Source organism: Gambusia affinis, linkage group LG05 (genome assembly GCF_019740435.1).
Source record: "Gambusia affinis linkage group LG05, SWU_Gaff_1.0, whole genome shotgun sequence".
In the NCBI taxonomy this organism is placed as follows: Eukaryota; Metazoa; Chordata; class Actinopteri; order Cyprinodontiformes; family Poeciliidae; genus Gambusia; species Gambusia affinis.
This window is the reverse complement of record NC_057872.1, coordinates 24411054-24434871: the sequence shown is the minus strand read 5'-3', so window position 1 is coordinate 24434871 and position 23818 is coordinate 24411054. Positions and strand designations below refer to the sequence as shown.

At 39.4% G+C, this 23818-nt stretch overlaps 1 protein-coding gene across 2 annotated transcripts in view; it reads left to right on the top strand.

Moving 5' to 3' along the window:
- The first annotated feature begins 23128 nt into the window (after nucleotides 1-23128).
- bcam (basal cell adhesion molecule (Lutheran blood group)) overlaps nucleotides 23129-23818 on the top strand; it is a 62863-nt gene continuing 62173 nt past the window's right edge. The window contains exon 1 of one of the 2 annotated variants that reach the window (XM_044117991.1): nucleotides 23129-23422. In XM_044117991.1, coding sequence (XP_043973926.1) covers nucleotides 23359-23422 — 64 coding nt within the window. In that variant the 5' untranslated portion in view covers nucleotides 23129-23358. The remainder of the gene's footprint in view (nucleotides 23423-23818) is intronic. The other variant, XM_044117992.1, reaches the window with a different exon arrangement.

Genomic DNA, 23818 nt, shown 5'->3' with positions numbered 1-23818 from the left:
AGCCAAGTGCATGGCATGTCATTTTCATGATCAAATAGGAACCTTCACTCAAAAGCTTAATTGTGGGTGTTGTATTCATTAAATATTTAAGACATGAACAGAGAGTTGTTCCTTCACTGAGCCTTTGCAGGCTCCAGAAAATGGCCAGACTTGTCAAAGCGCTCTCTCTTTTTGTCGCATCAGAGCTCTATTCTTGCCACTGTGTTTACCTGTTGCCTTTTTTCAGCTTGTAGAGATTTGGTTGTCATCCCATGATGAGCAAATGTTTTAAGAACAATAATAGCAGATGATTAGATTTTTTTAGTAGCAGCACAGTTTATCTTCAAGTAAAATATACAGGGGACCACAGTGCCACCTGGAGGTTAAAATTACACTTAATTTTAATAAAAGAAATGATCTGTTTACTATGTTGGACTTAAAACTAATTTCTTTTAAAATTTTCACAAACCTTTTCTTTTTATGTAGGAAAGCCTTATTTTAAGTCCATTTATTCATAAAACTATTTTAGCAGTACAAAGGTATTTTTTTTTTATTGTATTGTTTCCCTTTTTGTTTTGGTTTGGCTGTCTGGGTTTGCTTAAGAGGCTGTCTGCACTGCTAATTAAACCTTATTGAGACGGGGCACAAGACGCTTAATTTAACTGGGTGTCTACCATCCTGTAGAGGGTGCCAAAGCCTGCAGAATATGAATCATCTTGGACAGAGATGCCTCCATTTTCTTTTTGCATATAAAAGCTGTTACTCCTGAACCACATTTTTATGCAGTACTTATTTATAAGGCCTTTTAAAAAATATTGAAACCAAAATTGGATTAAAAGTATAAAAGCTGTCAAGATTGGCTGAGTATCACAGAAACGAACTGCAGCAGCTTCAAGGGGTGTGGGAAATGCACAAAGTACAGATGAATGTCAGCAAAAAGGATGGTTTGGAAATTAAACTTACAGGAAATGAATTACTCTTTGTGCTCTATTTAGTTTCTGTTTATGACTTGCAGCTATTTTAAAGTCGATTAAAATTTGAATAGGAATAGAATTTTTAATGCCGAAAATTTAGCCAACTATAATACCCATCCATGCATTATTACATCTTGATTGGGGCTTCTTTATTGTGGATTACATTGATGCAAAAAGGCATAGAGCAGCTTTTATTTAATTGCATTGTTCTGTGATTGGGGTCTCCTCTTCACAATACTCTATGGGATTCAGGTGTGGCAGTTTGCTGGTCCATTAATCTTGGTGATAACATAGCTATTAGACCTGATATAGGTACTTTTAGCAGTGTGGGCTGTTGCTGCTCGAAAATTAAATCTATAAAGTAGAGGAAAAAATAGGCAAACATTACCAGATGAACTGGCTTTCCAAATGACAAACCAAGAAATTCTAACTTCCTCAACTAGCATGGATTTTGTCTTGATAAACTGCTCCAGATGTAGGGACTGACTGAAGTATTCTTTCAGTAACTAGGAGGGTTTATATGTGGCTAAACAGGGATTTGAGAGTTGGAACCATTACCCTAGATGAGGGGTCTGTGTCTCTTCGAGGTCTCTACACCTGAACTAAATAATTAGGTCATTAGTTGAACTCTGGAAACTTACCTGCATACTAAGGAGGTAATTTACCCGCATAATTTAGGTGTGTTGAACCAGGGTTACATAAAAATGTTGCAGGACAGCAGCCCCAGAGTCATGTTTGCACCGACTGGCTGTGTCAAGGCTACAGTCATCCTTGTATCATGCGCATGTTTTCTACAAAGCACTTTCCTTCCAGTCAATTTTTAGCTAGCACATTCCCATATTGCTAGCAAATTAACTAACTCCGGGAGTATGGGGTACTGGGCCCTTTGATACGGGCTGTCAGGTCCCTGTATGACCGGTTTCAGATTCTGGTCCGCATTGCCGGCAGTAAGTCGGGCTCGTTTCCGGTGAGAGTTGGACTCCGCCAGGGTTGCCCTTTGTCACAGATTCTGTTCATTACCAAATTTCGAGGCACAGCCAAGTGAGGGATTTCGTTTTGGGTCACGTCTCTGCTTTTTGCAAATGAAGTAGTATTGGCTTCATCAGGTCGTGATCTGCAGCTCTCGCTGGAGCGGTTCGCAGCCGAGTGTGAAGCGAACCGTGCCTCCAAATCCGAGGCCATGGTCTTGAGCCGGAAAAGGGTAGAGTGCCTTCTCCGGGTCGGGGGGCTGGGTGGGTAAGTCAGGGTGTCTTGCTCCAAGTGGAGGAGTTCAACTATCTCGGGATCTTGTTCAGGAAGAAGGGAGCGGGAGATCGACAGATGGATTGGCGCAGTATCTGCTGTGAAGCGGGCGCTGTACCGGTCTGTCATGGTGAAGAGAGACCAGAGAAGCTCTCGATTTACCGGTCGATCTACGTTCCCACCCTCATCTAAGGTCATGAGCTTTGGGTCAGGACGGAAAGAACGAGATCGCAGATACAAGCGACCAGAATTGGTTTTCTCCGTTGGGTGACTGGGCTCTTCCTTAGAGATAGGGTGAGAAGCTCAGTCATCCGGAAGGGACTCAGAGTAGAGCCGCTGTGAGAGGAGCCAGTTGAGGTGGCTCGGGCAAAGAAAATGGATGGATGGATTGTTGGATAAATCTTCAACATTTTTTTAAAGCAGTGAAATAAACAGCTGAAATGTATCACTTGGTAATGAAAGCAAATCCTTGAAAACCCATTTCAATATTTGAATTTAATTAGAATAGGTTGTTAAATTAGCATTTGGCATTTATTATCACTAATCTTCCTCATCTGGACTTGAAGATGGAGTTGTAAAGCACTAGTTTCCATGTATAAGTGGATGTAATGATGTTACACAAGGCTTATTTAGTTAATTTGAGGGAATTTTGGAGGATCTGCACCGTGAAGCTCAGCTCTCTATTCATCCTGACTGCAAAGCGAGTATTTTCTGACTCCTGTGTTTGGAAGATATTTTATTTGTTGACAGTAAGCCTTACTGTGTTTCCCAGTCTGTCAACTTCTCTATCAATGTGTGTACAGTACACAGTGCATTGTGTGCTGTCCCGCCGGACTGAGTGTGTACAGCTGTCTTTTTATTTTTTTTCTATGTCATAACAGTCTCCAATTATTCTGCACTTCTCTCTGAGAATACATCGTAGTCTTTTCATGCTGCTATCCTAGCTCCCTCATCCTTCAATCTTCCCTTCTTTCGGCCCTCCGTCCGCCCACTCCCTGCTGTTTTTATTTGGAGAACAGCTGTTTCTAAACACCTGAACCCATCATTGTTTCCTACCTTGTCCATTCCCCCTCCTCCGGTACTCACCCCCCACTCCTCCCATCCTGATTGTGCTTTTTCCTTCTACCCTGTAATTTAGAGGAGAGAAGAAGCAACATGTCCTTGAGTGGAAGACAGAAATGTGTGGAATCTCGACACACTTACTTCTGTTCTCCACACTGTCCATGAATGTGGCTGTAGATTTTATCTTTATATAGGGAGAATATATGCCTTTTTTCCAGGCAATTTCCTTTGCAGTCAGTCAACTTGTTTGTGCACCATTTGTCATTATCAGCAGGCATGAGCAATTACCACATTTAACAAATGCACACCCAAGTAGTTAGTCAGGGCCCTGCGCTGGTATGGGGGTGGCTGCACCTTCTCGCTCGCCCTCTCTCAGCCAGGTCTCTGGCAGCCGGGAGCCTGATCATTCCGGGAATGGAAGCAGACCTGCCTCTCACCTCCTCGGGGCTGGAAGGCGTAGATAACTAAGAAATGCCTCACTGCAGCACAAGCCTCTCCAAATAGAAGCGCTATCAGGACAGCCTACACACACTGTCAGCCCACAGCTTCATGCCCTGTGGCATGTTTTCTCTGAAGACATGACATTCCCCAGAAAGTTTTCCCGGCATTCCCAGAGCCCTGTCACATTGAGTCAATAGAGGAGTGGGGGAATGCAGATGCAGCCTGCCCAGTAAGGATAACAACTATGCTTCCTGTTTGGGAAATGCAATGTTTTCTCATAATCTGCATTGTGTTCATATTTGAAGAATGATTTCAAGTTTCACTTTACTTTGGAATTTTAAAACCAAATCTTACTTGAGAAGAAAGTTAAATCTTCCTTGTGCGCTTGATATTGAATCTTAAGCCGTTGGTGGTGATCTAATCTCAAATCGGCATACTGTGTGTTTCATGCCGTCTACAGTGGGTTTGTCCTTGTTTGCTGGACTATTTACAGAAATTATGGGCTAAAAGGTCAAAGCTGTTTCACTGAAGAGGTGAGCTTCACTAAGAAAACTTTCCATGTGATAAAAGTAAGCATGGGTTGGTGTGAGATTAAAAATTCAATTAAAAAAAATATATTCATACTTTGAAAGTATGTAATAGGATCTAAATAGTTTACTTAAGAAATTATTCCTACTGTGGCCAAAGTTATTTACAATTACTCCAGTTTGTTAGTTTATTTTGATTTTGGTTTTATGCAGAAATGCACATAATACCACTGAAAATGTTAAATCAATTCAAAAATTTTAAAATTTAGATCATTACATAGAAATGTAGATATTTTAGGCATTTTCGATGATTATGGCTCACAACTAACAAAAGCCCAACATTCACTTTATCAGATGATTTGATTACTAAATTAAGCCAATTAAACATGTTTAAAAGAAACATGTCATGTTTGACCTAAACTTCACAAAGATTTCTGACTTGACAGTCCAGTCTAGAACACACAACTGTTCAACTGTCACATCGTGACTGAACTAGACATCAGAATGGTTTTACCTGCGAAATAAATTATGCATTTCATTTGGAAAATATATTTTTTATAGTCAAGAGGAAAAGTGGAGAAACACTACAATCCAACTTACAGTATCTGCTGTGAAGCTACCCTAAGCTATATACATCTGGAAGGAACTCCAACACTTTTTACCCTTTTCACTGTTAGAAAAGAACATTATATTTTAGGAATGGTTCAGCAGAAAACATTTGCTCCTCCATGCTGGCAACTTTTTAAAATCTTTACCTTGATATCAGTAACTGACCCCTGCCTGGATAGAAGTCAGGGTCACACACCACCTCTGCTGCTGCATCTAAGAGCAGCTGACAGTGTTTCATTTTGTGTGTGAAAAAAAGACTTGACAGAGGGTGCTATGTACATCTGTCTTCTATATGTGTGTTGCTGTTCATCTGTGTGCTGTCAACTCTAATTCCTCATCCTGTTTGGCCTGAGAGCAGGTGGTGTAAACATGCAACGTGCCGCTCAGTCTGCCTGGCACCACACGGCGCTGTTGCACGGCCCCCAGCAGGTGTGTTTGCACACTGGTGTGGGGGCGTGTGTGTGTGTGTGTGTGTCAGTGACTTGAGTGTGTGGCTGCTTAGCTTTTGAGTCTGAATCCCCTCCACCTGTCACACAGGGTGGGGTACAAAGGGAGGATGACGGGGTGCAGAACAGATGCTGTCTGCTCAGCCGGCCGAACTGTCTCAATTGCACGGTGTGCAATATGTGCACGTGTTTATGTGGAAAGCCTGTATTATTTCTTCAGTGTGTGCTCGCTCAGAAGCTTAAAAGTCAGTCATACTTTGATGCCTTGGGTGCACGGCTTCTTCAGTGCAGAACAAAAGAGTGACAGAGAGAGACAGCGTGACACAGAACGGCTGTGGAGATACTGGACACTGTAGCTGAATGTTATGGAAGAAACTTTGTGTTTTTCCAGCCTTGCATTTCTCTACCACTTCCACTATCTATGTCTGTGGGAGAGATGGCATGTCTTCAAAGAAATGCCAAGTAAGTGTCAGAAAGTGTCCAAATCTTTTAAGAACTCGGCCAACAGAGCAGCTTCTACCAGATTCCTGGATGCTCAGCCTAAATACCCACACATCTCAGATCGAGGTCACCTAACTGGAAAAAAAAAAGGTTTAAAAATTGCGTGAATGTGAAGATGTTAGAGATACTTCTTGGGATGAAACTGTCGGCTCATCTTGCATTTTAAGACCTTCCGCTGAGATGGATTCTGTATGGGGTTTAGCATGAACATAAAACTTCTGGCTCAAAAATTGTTAATTTTTTTTTGCAGAGATAAATTTAGGGCAAAGAAATCTTTCAATCTAACAAAAGTTAAGGTTTGAAATGATGTTTTTAATGAAAAATATAAGACTGAAAAGTACAGTGCTATAAAAATGTTTTTGCCTTATGTTTGTTTTTTCCTATTTGCCATTCAGAACTGGTTTGTGTGGTAGGTTAACATTCTTAATGACTCCATATATTTCAAAAGCTCTTTTAAATCATATGGTAATGACTATTTTAAAGCAAGATCAGAAGTGGCACATAAATATTTCTGAAGGATATTTTATTTCATGCATTTTATTAAATTATCATGGTCTTAGGAATGTAAAATTAAGTCATTTGTGATGCCACTAACCGTATATTTCTACTAGTCAACAGAATTTTGTGGGAGATAAAAAAAATGTCTAGAGCTTACTTCAGCAGAGACTGGCATACTGAGGTCACCAAGTTGCCATACCAACCATTAGACGTTATCTATGTGCAGAAAAATTTGTTCAGAAAGATGACAGAAAAAATTGACCCATCTGTCCTACCATTACAAACAAACATATGGAGTTAGCTAAACTCTACTGGACTTTAACTTGAACTGCTGGCTTTCCTTAGATGAGACTGAGCAACAAACAATCCAGGTGGCTTTGGATTAGAAGTATATTGAATATATTTTGAATATGCGCAGACTGCCAACCTGTCCAGCGTGAGGGTCCTTTTCTGAATTGCCATAAACAGGTCACAGCAGAAAATGGTAAATTGCCTGTTTTTGCAGAATAATGATCCGAAACAACAAGAAATAGATCAGCAAAAACAAACCCGCCTTTTTCTGCTACAGCCATTTAGAGTTTAAGTGTTGACTCTGGATTATCCCAAGAGATTAAACAAAGAGGAATTGTGAGGTCACCACAAATTTGTCTCGTTTCTGTAGTTATCTTTAGATTATTTGAACTTTTTGCGAGTGTTAACCTAAAAATGTATGGCTACACTCTTCAGAATCTATAGCCTCTACCCTCAGCAGTCAACAAGATGTATGGGGTTGGTTTTATTATACGTTTGCTAGAGAAGAATTTATAACCTGAGCATGTGTGTGTAGGCCTTGGGAATCTATTCCCAGGTTTTTGTCATGCTGTTAAAATCATAACATGTCTCTTTCACTCTGCAGAGTTCCTGGTTCTCCTGTCTCGTTCAGTAAATTTTGTTGTGGTTGCATATTTTGGCTTTGGTTTGTCTCTTTCTTCACAAACTTGTAATGAACAAGTTTGAACAAATCATTCCTTCCACTTACCTTTCGTAGCAATATATTCAGATACATCTGAATATATTGATCTGGAACATTTCAGATCTAAAAAATGTTATTCGTTTTTACAATTTTATCTGAGACTTATTTATGTTTTGGGTCTTTTGTTAGCTGTAAGTTAAAATCATCAAAATAAACAGAAATGAATCCTTGTAGTATATTACCGGTACTCATGCAATGAATCTATACGAGATCATATTTTTTAACCAATTTCGTAAAATCAACTTTTCAATGGCTTTTTTTTGTCTGATAAGATATAGCTGCATACAATGAACATGGATTATCTTGATGTGCTCTACTATTTTGTAAATATGTATTAATTAACATATTGTGAAGCCTTGCTTTTGTGTGACATGCTTGCATAAAACAACCATGGGAAAACTGAGAAGGAAAAAGCTTTTTACCCACTGATCTGCCATCAAAGCTTTGTGTCTAATTCTCGCCAACCATCTCTAGAGAAACTTCTGACTCTGCTTTGCAGTTACAGCATTAAACAATTTGTAACTAATAACTGAACCAATTATGTTGTGCTCATTCAGAAACATTGTTTGTCTGATTGCACTTGCAAACAGTGCTGTTGCTCTGCCCATGGGCATAAGGCACTGCAAGTTAATACTGTATATTTAAATGAACATTTTTGAAGCATGTCAATAGAAATAAGCAATACCCACCCACTCCCACCTCTGAGTGGGCCATTCTATTGTGTTTTAATCTTATATTTGAATACGGTCTAAAAAACATCTAGAGAAACAGTGCTCAGAGCAGTTTTACATGCCGTTTTGTCATGGCTGGGAGGGTGAGAAGCAGGATGATATTTATATATATATTACTGTTGTAGTCAGAAAAACCATAGCAAGGCATCATTTTACATGTGGCTGTTGACTACTGAAGCAACACTGTTGCTTTAAACAGAAGCAAAACATGAAAACCTGTAACTATAAAAGCAACCAAGACATGAGAAATGAAGTGTCCTGCTCCAGAAATGACTTACTCTGAATAGCAGTGTTAGTCTGTTAACCTAAAATATCACAAAACATTTGTCTGTAAAGGCACCCAAATGGTTATGCCTGCATTTAACAATCGTGGGAAAACTGAGAAACAGAAACCTTGTTAACCACGTGTTAGCCATTAAAACCTCCTGTGTCTAATTGTCAACAACCATCTCTGGAGAAACTTCTGACTGTTTTGCATTTACAACATAAACAATTTGCATCAAATAACTGAGCCATTTATGCTATAACCTGATTATTTTTCAATAATCATTTTGGTTTTTTTTACTTTAGTTTTATTATTTTGCTTCTGGTTCTTTCTGGGACTAAATTGGGTCACATTTACATGTCAGGAGCAACTGAAAATAAGATCTGTGTTTGATTGTTAACAACAGTAGAAATTGTATTTTTCCCACTGTGGAAATAAAAGCATACCGCAGAGACCGGTCTTCTAAGAGTGCATTTCATATTGCAGCAACGTCCAGCTGGGTTTGATGCAACATTCAGCTAACATTGTGCACTCACTCGCCTTAGGGCCTGACCAAAGTGGGTGGCGTGTAATGCACATACAGCGTTTCGCCTGTCTGGCTTCTGTTTTCTCTGTTAAATTATTTCTCCCGAATACAGTTCTCTCACCGTCTCGCTCAATATCGCCCTCCCTTTTTCCCCATCTGGCTGTTCCAGCTGAGGTTAACACACGCCACTCCGCCGTGGCACCGGGACACAGGAATCTCATGAATAGCAATGCAACGCACTCGCAGGCCTCTGACATTTGAAAAGTGGATGTTGAATTTAGATTCATTTCAATATTCAGATTCTAATCTGAAAAGGATCTGTCTTTTTTTTTTTGCTGCCAGTTCTGATAAAGCGCTGGATTTTCTGATGAACATTCGTATTTTCTGAGCTGACAGGAACCACTCCCATTCTTTGACAACAACTCATTGTTAAAAATGTCCTGCAGTTTTGCAGATAACATTCAACTCAACTTTGCACATTTATCAGACAAGAGATGTACATTTCTGTTTGGCAGTACACAATGTTACCTACACATATGTACACACAACAAACCAACCCTTTCAGAAATCGCATGTCTACTCCTTCAGCTGCCCAGGTTCAAGGTCTGGCCGTTTCTCAGGCCTGTCTAAGTTTGTTCACATGAATCTTGTCTCGTCCATTATACTGTGTGTGTGTGTGCATGAAGAGCACCTTTGTATCTGTATCAGACAGTGAGAGAAGCTCTTGATCTACTATTTCAGTAGCTTAGGCATGCTTTCTTGATCGTCTGCATTCCCTCTCAATCTTCTCCTTTTGGTGCTTAAATTTCCAAAATTTCTCCCATACTTATTGCCTTTCTCTCTCCGCTAGGCTGGTTGTCAGTTGGGAGTCTGTATATGTGTTTGAGGAGCATTACTGTGCTTTCTTCCATTCCCAATTTCCATTTCAATCCTTCATTCGCAGCTGGAACCAAGATGCTCAGCATGCAGATGAGCAGGGGGCTTCTCTACAGTCAGAGATGCGATTGGAAAGATGAAAAGGAGAAAGGGGGGTGCCAAAGGCGCAAGAATGATCCTGTGATAAAAAGAGAAATGTTACTGACAGATGGGAAATTCATTTAATTCAATCATTTAAACTTACATAAGCGCATAGAGGAAGCTGACATGTTTTTTGCGTTACAGTTTCCCTCTCAAAAGCCAAAATGCTCATATAACAGTTGTGATGCAGTAATGTATTCATTGGAAATTCTGAGGTTATGGCTCCATCTTGTTGAAAATTAGCCACTTGATGTAATCACTCGATGTTTGATCAGTCTAGTGCAATAAGAAAAGGGTAGGGCGAAGGCCCCCACTTGCTCGGGTGTACTTTACAATGCACATTTCACTCAAAGCGAACATACAATGGACACATCCGCACAAAGGTAATTTTTCACAGTTTAATACTTTGTGTTGTACAGTAAACTGATGACTGAACTGATGGAATTGGGGGGAGGGAAACTTGGTGTTCACGACTTTGTGACCAACCATGTGGCTGCCCATGTCACCAGTAAACTGCTCAGGGGGCAAAATGTCCACATTGAATAGTTTTGTATGTGACACTAAGTCGACGCAAGTGTATCAGCCGAGCTGCCACTTTTGCCACACTAACAAGTGCACACTTCAGAAATCTTGCAGTGACAGAAGAGGCACAAGAAGGAAACAATTTCTCATTTAACACCATTAGAGGTGAAGTTTGACCTAACACATGTAAGGGGGACAGAAACATGTTGAAGAAGGAGCTCTGGTCAGATTAGACCAGAGTTATACATGGCCTTCATGTAAAACATTACATGTGAAAGAAAACTATCCCTGCCCATCCTAATGAACACATCGGGGACATGCGTGGGTGCTAAAAACAAGGCAATCCTAGAAGAAAATGAGTTAGAGGTAGCAAAAAAATGCAGATTTTATCAGAGTTTCACCAGCAGCTCCCCTGTGCTTCCGAATGACTCACCAAAGTGTGCGCTATGATCACATGAGACTAGAAGCTTTCACATTGTCCATTGCTGCATCAGCACTCCCCCACATTTTGAAAGTGATGACAAATGACCACAAGGTCAAGATGATACATGACGATAAAGACATTACAAGTTTCTTTCTCTTTCTGCGAGTCACGTGTAACTCACAATGGAATGGATATGGAGTATTGTTCTGCCTCAAATGAACTTAGAGGATTCATGAACATGTGATCTGCCAGGAGTGTGAGCGGATACAGAAACACCCACAGACACAGGCACTAATTGATGTTTTTGTTTTGGGCCGGGGCCTCTAATGCACTCTGCTTAAGTGGCATACGGCTGACCACTCATGTTTCAGCTGAATTCCTTACTAGCTGTACCCATCTGCTGCCAATTGATTACAGTAACAAGTATTGATTCAAACAGACAACTTTAGCCAGCAGTGCCTTTAAGCGGCCACCCAGTACATATTGCCTTCATTCTTTTTTAAAATGTATTGTTAAATTTACAAAACAAATCCCCTTTCTGCACAATACTGCTTCTTTAGCTGCAGCTGTCTCATCTTGTGCTGTTTCTGCCACCAGTCACATTCCCACTGGCAGCTCGCTACAGAGTTGCATTAAATCTCATCATGCCAAACATTCTGCCCAGCCCTTCAAGTCAAGCTAAACAAAGTACACAACCAGCCACAGGGAGCCCGTCGGCTTGCAAACACTCCCTCTTGCTTTTATTGACAGAAACAACCTCTTTTTGTTTCTTCTTTTCCGGTCTTTCTCTCCATCTCCTGCTCCAAGTTGATTTGGCGCTGTCTGAAATACATTAGTCTGCTTCTCTGTTTCCAGTCAGTCAATCCTTTCCTGTAGATGTACTCTGTTTATTCTTTATTTTTTTTATATCATACCATCTGCAGGAGTTACAACCCATTACATGAAGATAGTGGTTTTGTCCTTCTTGTCCTTCTACTTGCAATAATTTACTCTCCACACCAAATCTTATTTTACCCCAACTTCTTCTGACTCCACCCAGCCCTAATGCCCTCCTGCAGTCACCCTTAATGCATGATCAAGTGTTTCAGTTCCTCGGACCCCTGTTGTGGCTGTAATAAGGTAATTACCCCCACTTTATGGACAAGATGGAGAGAGATGGAGTTAGTTTCAGCTGGAAAGAGAAAGTGACAGAATGCAGAATGAGATGGCAGAATCGATCAGGTGGTCCAGGTTGATTGAACAGAGAGATGACTGGGTGAAATGATACAAGATCAAAGTAAAGGGTGAGATGGTCCCGTCTTTTTTTTTTTCTTGCACAGTGTGTGTGTGTGCTCCGTGAGAAACACCCTGTCTGGAGCACCGTGTTTCAGAGGGGCACGCTTTTCTGCACCATGTGGTGGGGGGGCCATATAATTGGACACACACAGATGGGGCCCTTTGTTAGACCACAAAGTGCACACATTGCCATGTAAAAGCTAATTGATAAGGGCAGTCAATCATGATCTGCTGATTGAATTCTGATTATCAGTGGTTGGCAAAATTACGTCCGTCATAAAAAAAAATAAAAAATTACTAATTACACACTCATGGGCCACTGTATTAAGTACCTCTGTTCAGGTTCCTGTTCATAAAAATGGCTTCTCATCACATGTTCCTTTATTCAGTAAAGCATCTTCACATGCTTGAATTTCAAATTATAGTTACACCCAGATAGATGGAAATTAAGTTAAAAAAAAGTCTTGATATCTCATGCAAAAGTTAGGGCGTGAAAACAGTGAAAATATTATTTGATCATTATGAATGTTTGAGATTGTTTTAGATAATTACCTGTACTGGCTCTCCTTTGACTGGATTTAACTTGACTGTCCTAGAATTATCCCCTCATCTGGGGTGTCAGATGAATGAACAGATAATAAACTCCTAACCAAGGAGGTATAGTCATTCTGTAACTGGTGGGTTGCTGGTTTGCACCCCTGCTTCATCTGTCAGTCGATGTGTCCTTGCAGTGGTGCAAAAAGTGGGTATACACTGTATGCAATGCATAGGGGCGCCACAGTAGAGGGGGCACCAAAACGATGTGGGGAATATTTTTCTCGTCAGTATTTTCTGTATTTAAAACCTGTTTAAGCATGCATGAAATGATCAGTAATGGAGGAAACCCCTATCCCTTGTTCTTTCACTACCCCTCTTGTCGCCCCTTCCCCCACTCCCCATACACTCATACATATACAGGTAGCTTGGACACGCTCCCCTTTGAGAACACGCTGGGATGCGTTTTTTTTTTTTTTTCTTTCAAATTTGAATGGTAGTAATGCACTCGACAACATGGAACTAAAGATGGGCAGCAGAAAAAAAACCTCTGGGGCGCAAAACAGAATAAGGAAGAAGGGGAGGGATAAAGATGTTGGAGGGATGAAGAAAAGCTTTTCAAAGTGGTTGAAAGACAATGGACTGCTTTTCATTGGCTGATGCCCATTCTACGTGGTCACATGCGTGGCCGTCTCACAAACAGAGGCTTCCCGTTAGCTAAGTACAGCATAATAGCAGTACTGATACAACTTCTACACCTTGAAGCCTGTCTGCTACACAGTCTTACGTTAGCTAAACAGATCAATATGCAATGTGTACTACATCTGACATACACTAAAGATTTTATTTTAGCAGAAAAGGCTTTCCTATCAAGCTATAAGAATGAAGGAAAACATGCTAACAAAATGCCTCAGACCTGCAGCCCATACTGGTTCTAGAGGTTGGCGGAAGTGGCTCTTTGGCTCACTTAAATATTAAATGATAAAATACTGGCCTATTTTTTGTTTCATTCTTTTTTAATTGCTTTCTTACTAATGTTATTATTCTAGGAATAATAACATTAGGGAGGCAACAAAAGCCTAAATACCATGATGGTTTTAATTTAATTACTTTATTTTATAAGTGCATGAATAAGGGAGAGCTACATGGACATATTAAACCTGAGGGGGGAGGGGCGCCGATGACATGTTTGCATACACCTCAAAAAGTATGCAGTTGCACCCCTGTGTCCTTGTTTCACTTCTGTCAGAAGTTGAGGCTGCAGTACAACTTACCACCAACAGTGTGTGAATGACTAAGATAAACCACAGACTTTCTAGGGTGCTCTACTAGTACAGACCATTTATCTTTAAGACTAAAGTTGCTCTGGCTGCTGTTTATTGCAGGTAAATCATGAGGCTGCATGTTTCTGACCTAGTTGTTGCTCTTTAAAAGCTGACCTTCACAGCAACGTTGACTCTACTGTTTACACAACCATTAATGCATCTTTTGGGGGATATTACCCATCAAAAGTGAACCAGAATGCTGTGTGTAATCTTAGCAAGCCCCACAAGAAGGTCTCAATATGCAAATAAGAATATGTACACATAAATACACCATTTAAGTTTGACAGAGGTGGGAACACTTTCGTAATTCAGCTGTAACCGTTGGGGAGGACACAGATAAATTGCACTTGCTTGCAAGTCATTCAGTGGCAAAGGATGATTAATATTCCGTAAAATAGTTTATGAATCCCTATTCAAAGCCTGAGGGTCTGAATATGAGCACGACGCAAACGTTGAGTTGGTGTAGGGTTGATAAAGTCCACAAAGCCCAGCAGGCATGCCGATTGTGAATGTGTGTTAATTCGCAACATAAAGTGCAGTGCTGGATGCACTGGGGACTTTGAAGGCAAAAGAGCTGATTCCTAATTAATTTTCCTCTGAAAACGACATTAACATCCCTTGCTAAAAACATTTCTGAAGGGAAGCCAGCTGTAGTTTTGGAGAATAAAAGCTGCTTAAAATTTACATTTAGAGTTTATATAAAAGTTTTTTTTCTCTCTGTTCCCGCTTCTCTTTTTTCTTTCATGAAGGATGCAAGCTTTTTTTTTGTTTTTTTACTGCTATTAACCAAAATATTCAAAGAATTAACAGACATCATGTTTGTTCACTTTGTATTGAAATGGATTTATGGTAACAAAATTAGATTTTATACCATAACTGTACGTAGAGTATATTCAATCTTAAGTAGTGATTCAAGTTTAGTTGTTGATAATATATGAGCAAAAATATAAAAAGGTTCCCCAGGCTTTTGGATAATGTTTTATTGATGAGGAAGAAAACAAATGGTTACTTCTCACATAAAAAAAACAACTTACAAAACAATTATCTTCCTCATGTGAAAGAGAAAAAGGGTTTTTAATACTGTATCAATAATGCTCAGAAAAGAATGTTAAAAAACAAGATTATCCAATACAGAAATTCATAGAAATATGTTTTCCCTATAGAGCTATTTTGTAAAGTTGAACTAAATAAATGCTGCTCTGAAGTGTATTCCTTGCACTGTGATGAAAAATGTGTTTGATGAGGCTTTGGAACATCTCTGTGACACTGAACTATTCAGGGGGTTCAAACTATTTGTGAGAGATTTATTTGAATGCCACAATCAAAATTTCTCTCCATATCCTAGTTTAACCACAAGGCTTCTTTTTGTAATGGTGCTGTGAAGGTGTTTTCTTTTCTGTTCATAAAGTCTGGAAATTGCATAATGATTGTTGCCTTCTACTGAGAGATTCTTTAGAGACAAATTGCAATTTACATATGTTTTAGGTAAGACTCAATTGGAAAATGTGGATGAAGAAATGCATATCATTAAATTAGAATTTCAAAGGTTTACTATTTCATTCAAAACATTATAGATTTATTACATAGATGTTTTGAGTGTCTATTTTTGATGCGTATAACCAATAATGCAGAAAAAGTAATTGCTAAATGTTGTATACAATCATACTAAAGAAAAGTTAGGTGGAAGAAAAAACTTTAGTAGAAACAAATGCAGCAAACAATTTACTGCATTTTCGAGAAGATTGTGATGCAAAGCCCTGTTGAGCTTAGGGAAAACCCTGAAGGTGTAGACTGTGTTGTTTTGACCAGAGATTTACTCGTCATTACACAGATGTGGAATCCAAGTTGCTTCATGTCCAACATAAATTTTCCACAGTAAATGCTGAATTTTAGGGCATGTAATTGCTTTTTGTTGTACCATCCACCTGGAAATGTTTGAGATCTTCATGCTTTCCAACTCTTGATGCTGTACACCAGGACTTGGTAACTCCCCACACTGCCAAACGTACCAGTTTCTGACTCATTCACATGGTTTCACTACCTCTGACTGGCTTGACCCAAATTCAGCAGAAAGTTTTGTCTTCCTCAAGTTTTGTCTTGAGGAAGATGAGACCCAAGACCTAACTATAAAGATGTGCTGAAGGCCACTATAGCAACCGGGGCTTCCATGCCACACTGCTTAGATATAGAAAGTCATGCAGAAGGAGCCCTTAGCAGGTAGTATTGATGTCCATTCACTACACAGTTCACAGCTATGCAGACTGACATTTCTGACACCCTTTTGGTCTCATTGTCTTCTTAGAACATCAAGTTGTTCTAATTTTCTAAGAAACAAGTATTAGTATTTTTATTAGCTGTAAGCCATAATCATCAATAATTGCTCAATTATATGCTTGAAATACATTCCTCTGTGCGCAACAGAGTTTAACTTTTTCAATTATACTGCTGAAATAAATCAATTAGTTGATATTTTAAAATTCCAAAGTATTTATGAAGAAGAATCCCTTTCCACCAACATGACCTTAACTTGTAGGCACAGAAGTGTCAGGGCAACTCCCATATTCTTCTGTGTATTCCTTTCAGAGTAACGGATCCACCCATGAAGCCACTCTGACAGTGGGTGGCATCATGACAGGCTTGCAGTCCACTGTGACACTTTTCAGGAAACAAAGACAGCTGTGTTGAAGCTCGGTTCATGTCATTAAAACCTTGCTGTTGTTTCTTCCGTTTCACATCAAACCACATCGTATCTTAGATTAAAAAACGTTGCTGTGGTTAATCATATTATGGTCATTTCAGTGACAACACTGCTGGCTGTACAGATCATCAACTCCAGTTGGCAGGAAAGCCAAGTAATACAACAAGAATGCGTGTGTAATGCCGAGTTCCCTGGGAATGGATTCTTCACAGTGCATTGTCCGTCATTATGACTTAGGTTTCACGTGACTCACAGCCCACTGTGCATCACTGCCCAGAAAACTGTAAAGATTTTGTCTGTGGCCCTGCCAGAAAGGCAGAGAGAGTGGGGACACATAGGAGAGAAACAAAGGATGAGATCAAAGCATCATGGGGGGAGCGAAGGAAGGAGCCTCAGCATATCATTCTTTGCCACAACGTTGGGACATGAGAATTAATATGAGATTACAGCTACCTTCACTTTTCATCTTTCCTCTTCTTATTTCTCTGTGCTTTTATTCTCTGGGGCTACGTGTTACCCATCCTCTGACTTTGGAATTAAAGCTCTCTCCTCCTCTTCCTCTCCTAATCTGCTCTCTTCATTATTCTTTCATTACACATCCCTGTTCCCTTTGTAGCTCCCCCATGTCTCTATTTCTCTTTATCCTCTCGCTTTAGGGCCGGTGTGTCAAATATTCCCTCTGTCAGGTAACCTCATTTCTGACAAGAGGTGGGGGTGGAAATCATATTAAACAAGGGACTAAAAAATAGCCTGATTTGTAATTTTGACAGTGTAACACTCAACTTACACTAAGGTTCAACGCACGTCAAACCATGTTGACAACTCTGTGTTGGCAGGGCTGCTATGTAGTGTGATGTTCTGCATGTCATCATTTTAGTGAGAGCTATTAGGGTAAAGCACATCTCCACAGAAAGGACGAGAGGCATAGAATGGATTTGTCAAAATATCATTCTGACAGGTTGCTCCATAAGCTCTACAGTGCACATCTGTTGCACTATGGCTTGGCCACTCTGAAGAAAATTGAAGAAAAATGATTTTTCTCATGTGTTTGATGTGTTTACTTGAAAAAAGAAACAAAACGAGGCTATGATTTGGAACTTCTGTGAAATGGGCTCTAAAACCATTATGCATCTGCCTCATGTTGTTTTGGCCAGAGATTTACTTATCATTGTCATGAATGTCATATAAATTGTGGTCGGTCTCGAGATGGAATGAGTATTTGACTCACAGCTCTGGTGATTTTTAATAGCAAGAGTTGGGGAAGCAGTTTTATGTAATCATTACACATACAGGCATGGCAAAACAAACACCCTCACTGAAATTCGGTTACATTTTTACAGCTACCAACAGTCTTTTGGCATAATTAGGGCTGATATTTGACCACTTTTCTTATAAAAAATGATGTCACTTAAATAAGTTGGTTTTCTGGCACAGACCCACCTTTAAGGTAACAGGGTGTAACTCTAGTTATTGTGGCCAAATTGCTGAATCTCTTCTAACAATGAAACCTTTTCCCAGAAGCCATTTGGGGGCAGCAGCAAATTCCAGTAGCTTTTCTGAGCAAAGGCTTCTTTCTTTGCTAGCGGCCTGTCAGTCTCTGATTATATCAAACTTGTAGTTCTTGAAAACCATAAACAAATCCATTCCCTCTGCAGATGATAGTATTAATCAGATAGTTGAAACTTGGATGCAACTGGTTGTTCTAACAGGAGAATGATCCCAAACAAATCAAACATTATGCTTTGCCTGATGCCTGACATCAGTCTTACTGGAAGTGTGTAGATTATTCTGAAAAACAGCATCCATATCAACCTACCATTTCATTTAAATGTTTTTTTTTAATCAAAAATCCAGCCTGGATTATGCCAGATTTTTAGTATTTGCCAATACATTTACCAGTACTCAAATAATACTAAAGCCATATAAACATATTTAAGCCTGTATAATCACTCCAAACAGGAATGATGATGATTAAAAGGGAAAATTAAATATATGCTCACCATGAGAATAAATTGCTGACTTAAACTGCAAACAAGTTAAGCTGAGAATCTCATTGAACTGAGTCTGGCGCCTTCAGAAAACTCGTAAGACTGTAGCTGAATATGAAGCAACTGGATGAAAACACCCTTAGAGCCCATTATGTATTTCTGAGAATTAGAAGATTTTCCTCCTCGGCTTGGAAGCCCCAGGAGAGGGAGATCAAATACCACATAGTCTTACTCATCACTGATGGGAAGATGAAGTCTGACATTTACAAGCAGGTTGTTGTGACTTCAGTACTGATGCAATGCACCTAACTGTTGAACTGAAGCTAAAAGCAAAAACTTTAAATCGTTCAGCCGATCTGCATTCTAAACACGTCCTGTGCATAAGAACTCTGGAGAAAAACAACATGATCTACTAGTTCAACTAGGTCAAATTTATTTTAAAGAGAGACCAGCCTGAACATATATCACTCGGAGCAGGATAGATCCTTTTTCACATTAGAAGATGTAAGCTGCATAGACATGGGGTTCCAAGCAGAATGCCCTCTGGATCTACCTCAACTGGAGATATTCAGGACATGTCTGTTTGAAAGAAACTGAGGTGATTAAACCCCACCTGCCCTGGGAACATACCAAGGCAGACAGGCATGTAGAATGGCTCGGTGTGGTTCAGCTGCAGCCTGGTTCTGTGTCAGCAGAAGAGAAATGGATGGATTAAGGAGGAAAACAGAACTCAGGCAACTGTTAGAGACAAAGGCACCTGGTTTGATTTAAAAGGCAACAAAGCAGGCTAAACCAATGTACTTTGGTAGCAGTGTCAATGGCGTGATATGGAAGGAAGTTACAATACAGATTTTTATAGAATACACATGGTGGCGTTAAACACTTTTGATCAAGACAAAAAGAATCCATACCTTTAATTCATACTTGTACAGGTTTAACACTGGATTGTTCTAAAAACATTTTACAAAGTACTTTTAATCTTCTGAAAAAAGAGTGGCAATTAAATTAAATTTCCCAAATTTCCTCTGAAGACGCTTTAGATGGAAGACAGTCAATTAAGTTCTACATAGAACCTAGTTATCAAACAATGCAGTCAAATTTTGGTTATTATTCAAATTGGTTAAAAATAGTTTTTCATCAAAGGACACCTGGGAGATTGCATCGAGTCATTGACTTAGAGAAAAGTAGGAAGTTAGTGGTAGTGGTGGCTCCTTCACTGGCTTCTTCTAGGAGAGAAACTCATCTTAACAGACAGCAGTGGGTACAAGCTAGTTATATTGACTCTTATATTTACTTGAGCAACTTTTTTTGAAAATCTAGTTTTACACTGTACTTTTTAGTTTAGAGTATTATGATACTTGAGTAAAACCTCTTGATACTCTCCTCACTGTGAATAACTTCACTGAATGAGGAACAAACATGTTTAAAGCAAAAATGATCTTGTTCTAAACCTGGAGCTTAAGTTAAAGTGAACCTTCTTGTGTGTACACAATCTTTGTTGTTCTAAAACTATTTTCTGTCTGCTGAACCGGTTACACTGTCATGTGGAAGTGAATATACTGTAAACACTATACATTGTAACTGGAAGTACTTTACCCTGTTCTCATATATATATATCTATTACCAACTGTAATTTGTCACAATGGGATAAATCTGGGTAAATAAAGGATATTATTGTTATTCATTATTGATTTGTATAATTTTTTTCATTTTAGTCTATCAGACTTTGCACATAATTGTGTTTTTGTCACCATTATAAAATATCAAATCAGATGTTATGATCAGTTACTCAGCAGGTTTTTTAAGAATACTCCTGATGTACATTTATTTTACTTTGTGCTAGTATCAACATAAACCACCCAAAACCATGCTGAACTTTGTGTTTACGATGTGAAAAAAAAAGTATAAATATTTGGAGGTTGTAAATACTTTCACAAGGCCCTTTACACAGACAGCCGTTTCCCTGAAGAAGCATTCCCTCTGTAACATTATGAAATGACACATGACTGGCATAATTACCTCGTTAGCTTCCACCTTTTGATGTCTTAACTTTGCTTCACCAGACAAGCCTGAGAAAGTGACTTGGAACGTACGTGTTTACGAAGCTCTTTTAATCAGTCTATGTCCTCTATTATCAGGTACATTTTCCCTTCTTTTCTCCTTCGCTGTTACACCTACAATCCAATTCCATTCCCAGCTCTGTCCTCATCACTCCTCTCCACTACTGCAGATCCATTAGGTAATGAACCAGCTCAGTAAATCACTGCTACTGTATGTATGACTAAAAGCCTTACATAAAAAAAAAAAAAAAAAATCACCCGTGCTTGGCTAAATCAGCATTCTCCACAGCAATGCAGCATGACACAGATCTTACATAAGGCAGGAAAAAAAGAACCACGCTGTGCTAAGTCCTTCACCACAGGATAGGACACTTGTTAGTGGATCTTATGTCTCAACAGCATGGAGAGATGATTATGAGTGGGTCAATATTAGGAATCACTGGCTGTATTGATGTTCGGAGGCTGCTGGGAAGACCTGCCTCTTTCTCCTGCTGTTAAATCCAAGAATAGATGGGATGAACAACTTTTAGAGAAAAAAAGGACTTTAGATGCTCCTCTTGTCTATGTCCCTATAAACTCTCAGTAGATTTATACTCTCCTCCCAGTGTCCTCTATGTGAAGAGCAGCTGTGAGTGCGCATTCTTGGGAGCTCAGCTAACAGATCCCATCCTAAGATGTGACTGCTGTGTGCACTTGGTGACATAAAACAGGTTGCTGGTTCCATTTCAAACAGGGCTGAGAAAATATTAACCAGCTGTTATGGGCCGGCTATGTTAGGAATGCATGTCTTTGAATGCAACCGCTCTTTGTAGGATTTTTATAACCTGAAGGCCACGTTAATGCTTTGGTATGCCATAGTGTCCGGCTGAAGAAAACTACAATGAGATGCATATTTGCGTTGTCCACTGAAGTGTACACTGGTTTTATCACACTGGGTGATGCTGGAATAATTGCCAGTTATGTTGTCCAGTCTCAAGCTTATAGGATTTGCTACGTTACAGTTTTATGAGTCAAATTATACCAAGTCGTACTGAGACATAAATACAGTATTGTAAATAAGATAAACTAAGGTTGTTGGGCCTTCTAGACACACCCTGTAAATACCCTAACAAATTCAGGAGGGATTACGTGTCTAGGAATGAATAGTATGTCAGATAATGACAGACAGCTTAACATGCTTTGAAGAGCTTTGTGTCCAGTTAATCCAACAATCTTTCTGAATAACATCTGGGGAAAAAAAGGTAGTTGTTAAAAGTGTGACAAACAAGATTCTTTATTTTGTGGGATAAAATGATTGAAAATTAACTGATTATTTTTTGCCAAACATCATTTTTATCCCACCAACAGAAACACCTAGAAAAATTAACTCTCCTCCAACCATTATTAGATAGAGATGATTTCCCATGTGTACAAAATGCAAAATGGTCTCTTTTCCAATTTCATACTTAATCAGCAGTTAATCGGTTCAAGTTTCCTTATATAATTAAGTTTATTTGCAACAGCTTTTTTCACTTTACTGCCACACTTACATAAATAACTTCCAAGTAAAACATATAATAAAACAATCAAAATATATTAATAGATAACAGTAATTAATATAATTGTAGGCTGCTTCTAGCAGTGCTGCATCATCATTAAACTCTGTGACAATATAATGTCATTATATTGGCATTTGTCCTCTGCTTGGTTCTTGGGAACTGAGAGTTATCTTTTTAGCTAATATCACTTAAATGCATTTTTTTTATTATTCCAAGTTGGTCCACCAGGTAGGGTTTATAAACTGAGTTACAATTTATGTTTTTAAAACAGCATTCATTATCACAATATTTGAAACGAAGGCAAAGTAAAAACACTTTGCAGCAGTCTCAGGGGCTTCTATCCTCCATGTTTGTAATAAGAATATAGTAATATTAACTATTATTTTGTATTTCATATTTTCTCAATGTGCAGGTAAAGTTGAGACTATGTTTAATGTTTCTATCTTGCATAAGACCATAATATAGTACAGTTGAACATGGGGTCCCTCCAACATGTTTTAGACACAGGATCCAGAATTTTATGCTTTGCATATTTAGGAGGGGGCTTGCCCAGGGAACTGCACTTATCTTACACTTCTCAGTTTCAAGAGTGCAGTTAATGTGATATTAAAATGTTAATTAGCAGCAGCGAACTAATTTCTGATTCATACGATCTAGATCTTCTCTGAGAAACTTAGTTATTAATATTTGAAGTGCAGCTACATTTTTAGGGTTTGCTATGAGTCACCCAGCCTCATGATAAAATCACTTTTAAGTTTCTTTAAAGCAGTCCCGCAGGCCCCCAACAGACCTACACGATTAGTCAACCAAGTCTTTTCATTGCAACTGAGGTGGAGAGCCTGGCAGGGGAGGAGGCAGGGAGGAAAAGAGAGGAGGGGGCTGTATTTGGAGAAGAGGGGGTCACCTTTTGTGCAAATATATCAACCAACTAGACTGCCACTCGAATCAGGTTTCTGAGAGAGAGAGAAACAGAGACAGAGAAGAGGAGAGAGAGAGAGGCGTTCATTTCGCAGGGAGAGAGAGATACGGAGAGGGAAAACATCGTTGGAGTGTTGAAAGAAGCGGAAGACTTACTACTGGGTCAAATTTACTGGTTCTTCATCTCTCCACATTAAATAAAAACAAAGTGAGCACTTTGTTCTAAAAAAAGTTGAAGACGCAGTCATGGCCGGAATAAGGTTGGGACGCAGAATACCGCTGTGCACCTTGCTCTTCTGGATAATTCAAGGTAAGTCCGCTACTTAAAAAAACAAAAAACAAAAAAACCCATACACATAACTTTAACTTGCCGTGAACTGGTGCAGGTTGGATTTTCGTGCCTGCAGGCTGTAAGTTTCCCACTTTTGTGCTCCCCTGACTCCGACTTTCAGAGCGACACCGAACCTGTCTGCACACGCCGCGTTGCGTTTTCCCCCGCGACTTGTGGGATCTTCTTTTCCACTCGCTGTGGTTTGGTTTGATTCCCAAATTTTTACCGTTAAGAAACCTGTTCAGTTTTGGAGTTTATACAAAAACCAAAAAGAACAAGTGGAGAAGCAGGCACATTTGTGCGTTGAACGGAATTTATTCATTTCAACTCGAATTGGCAATAAAAAAGTCCTTGCGGTTGCGCAGCCGCTGAGCG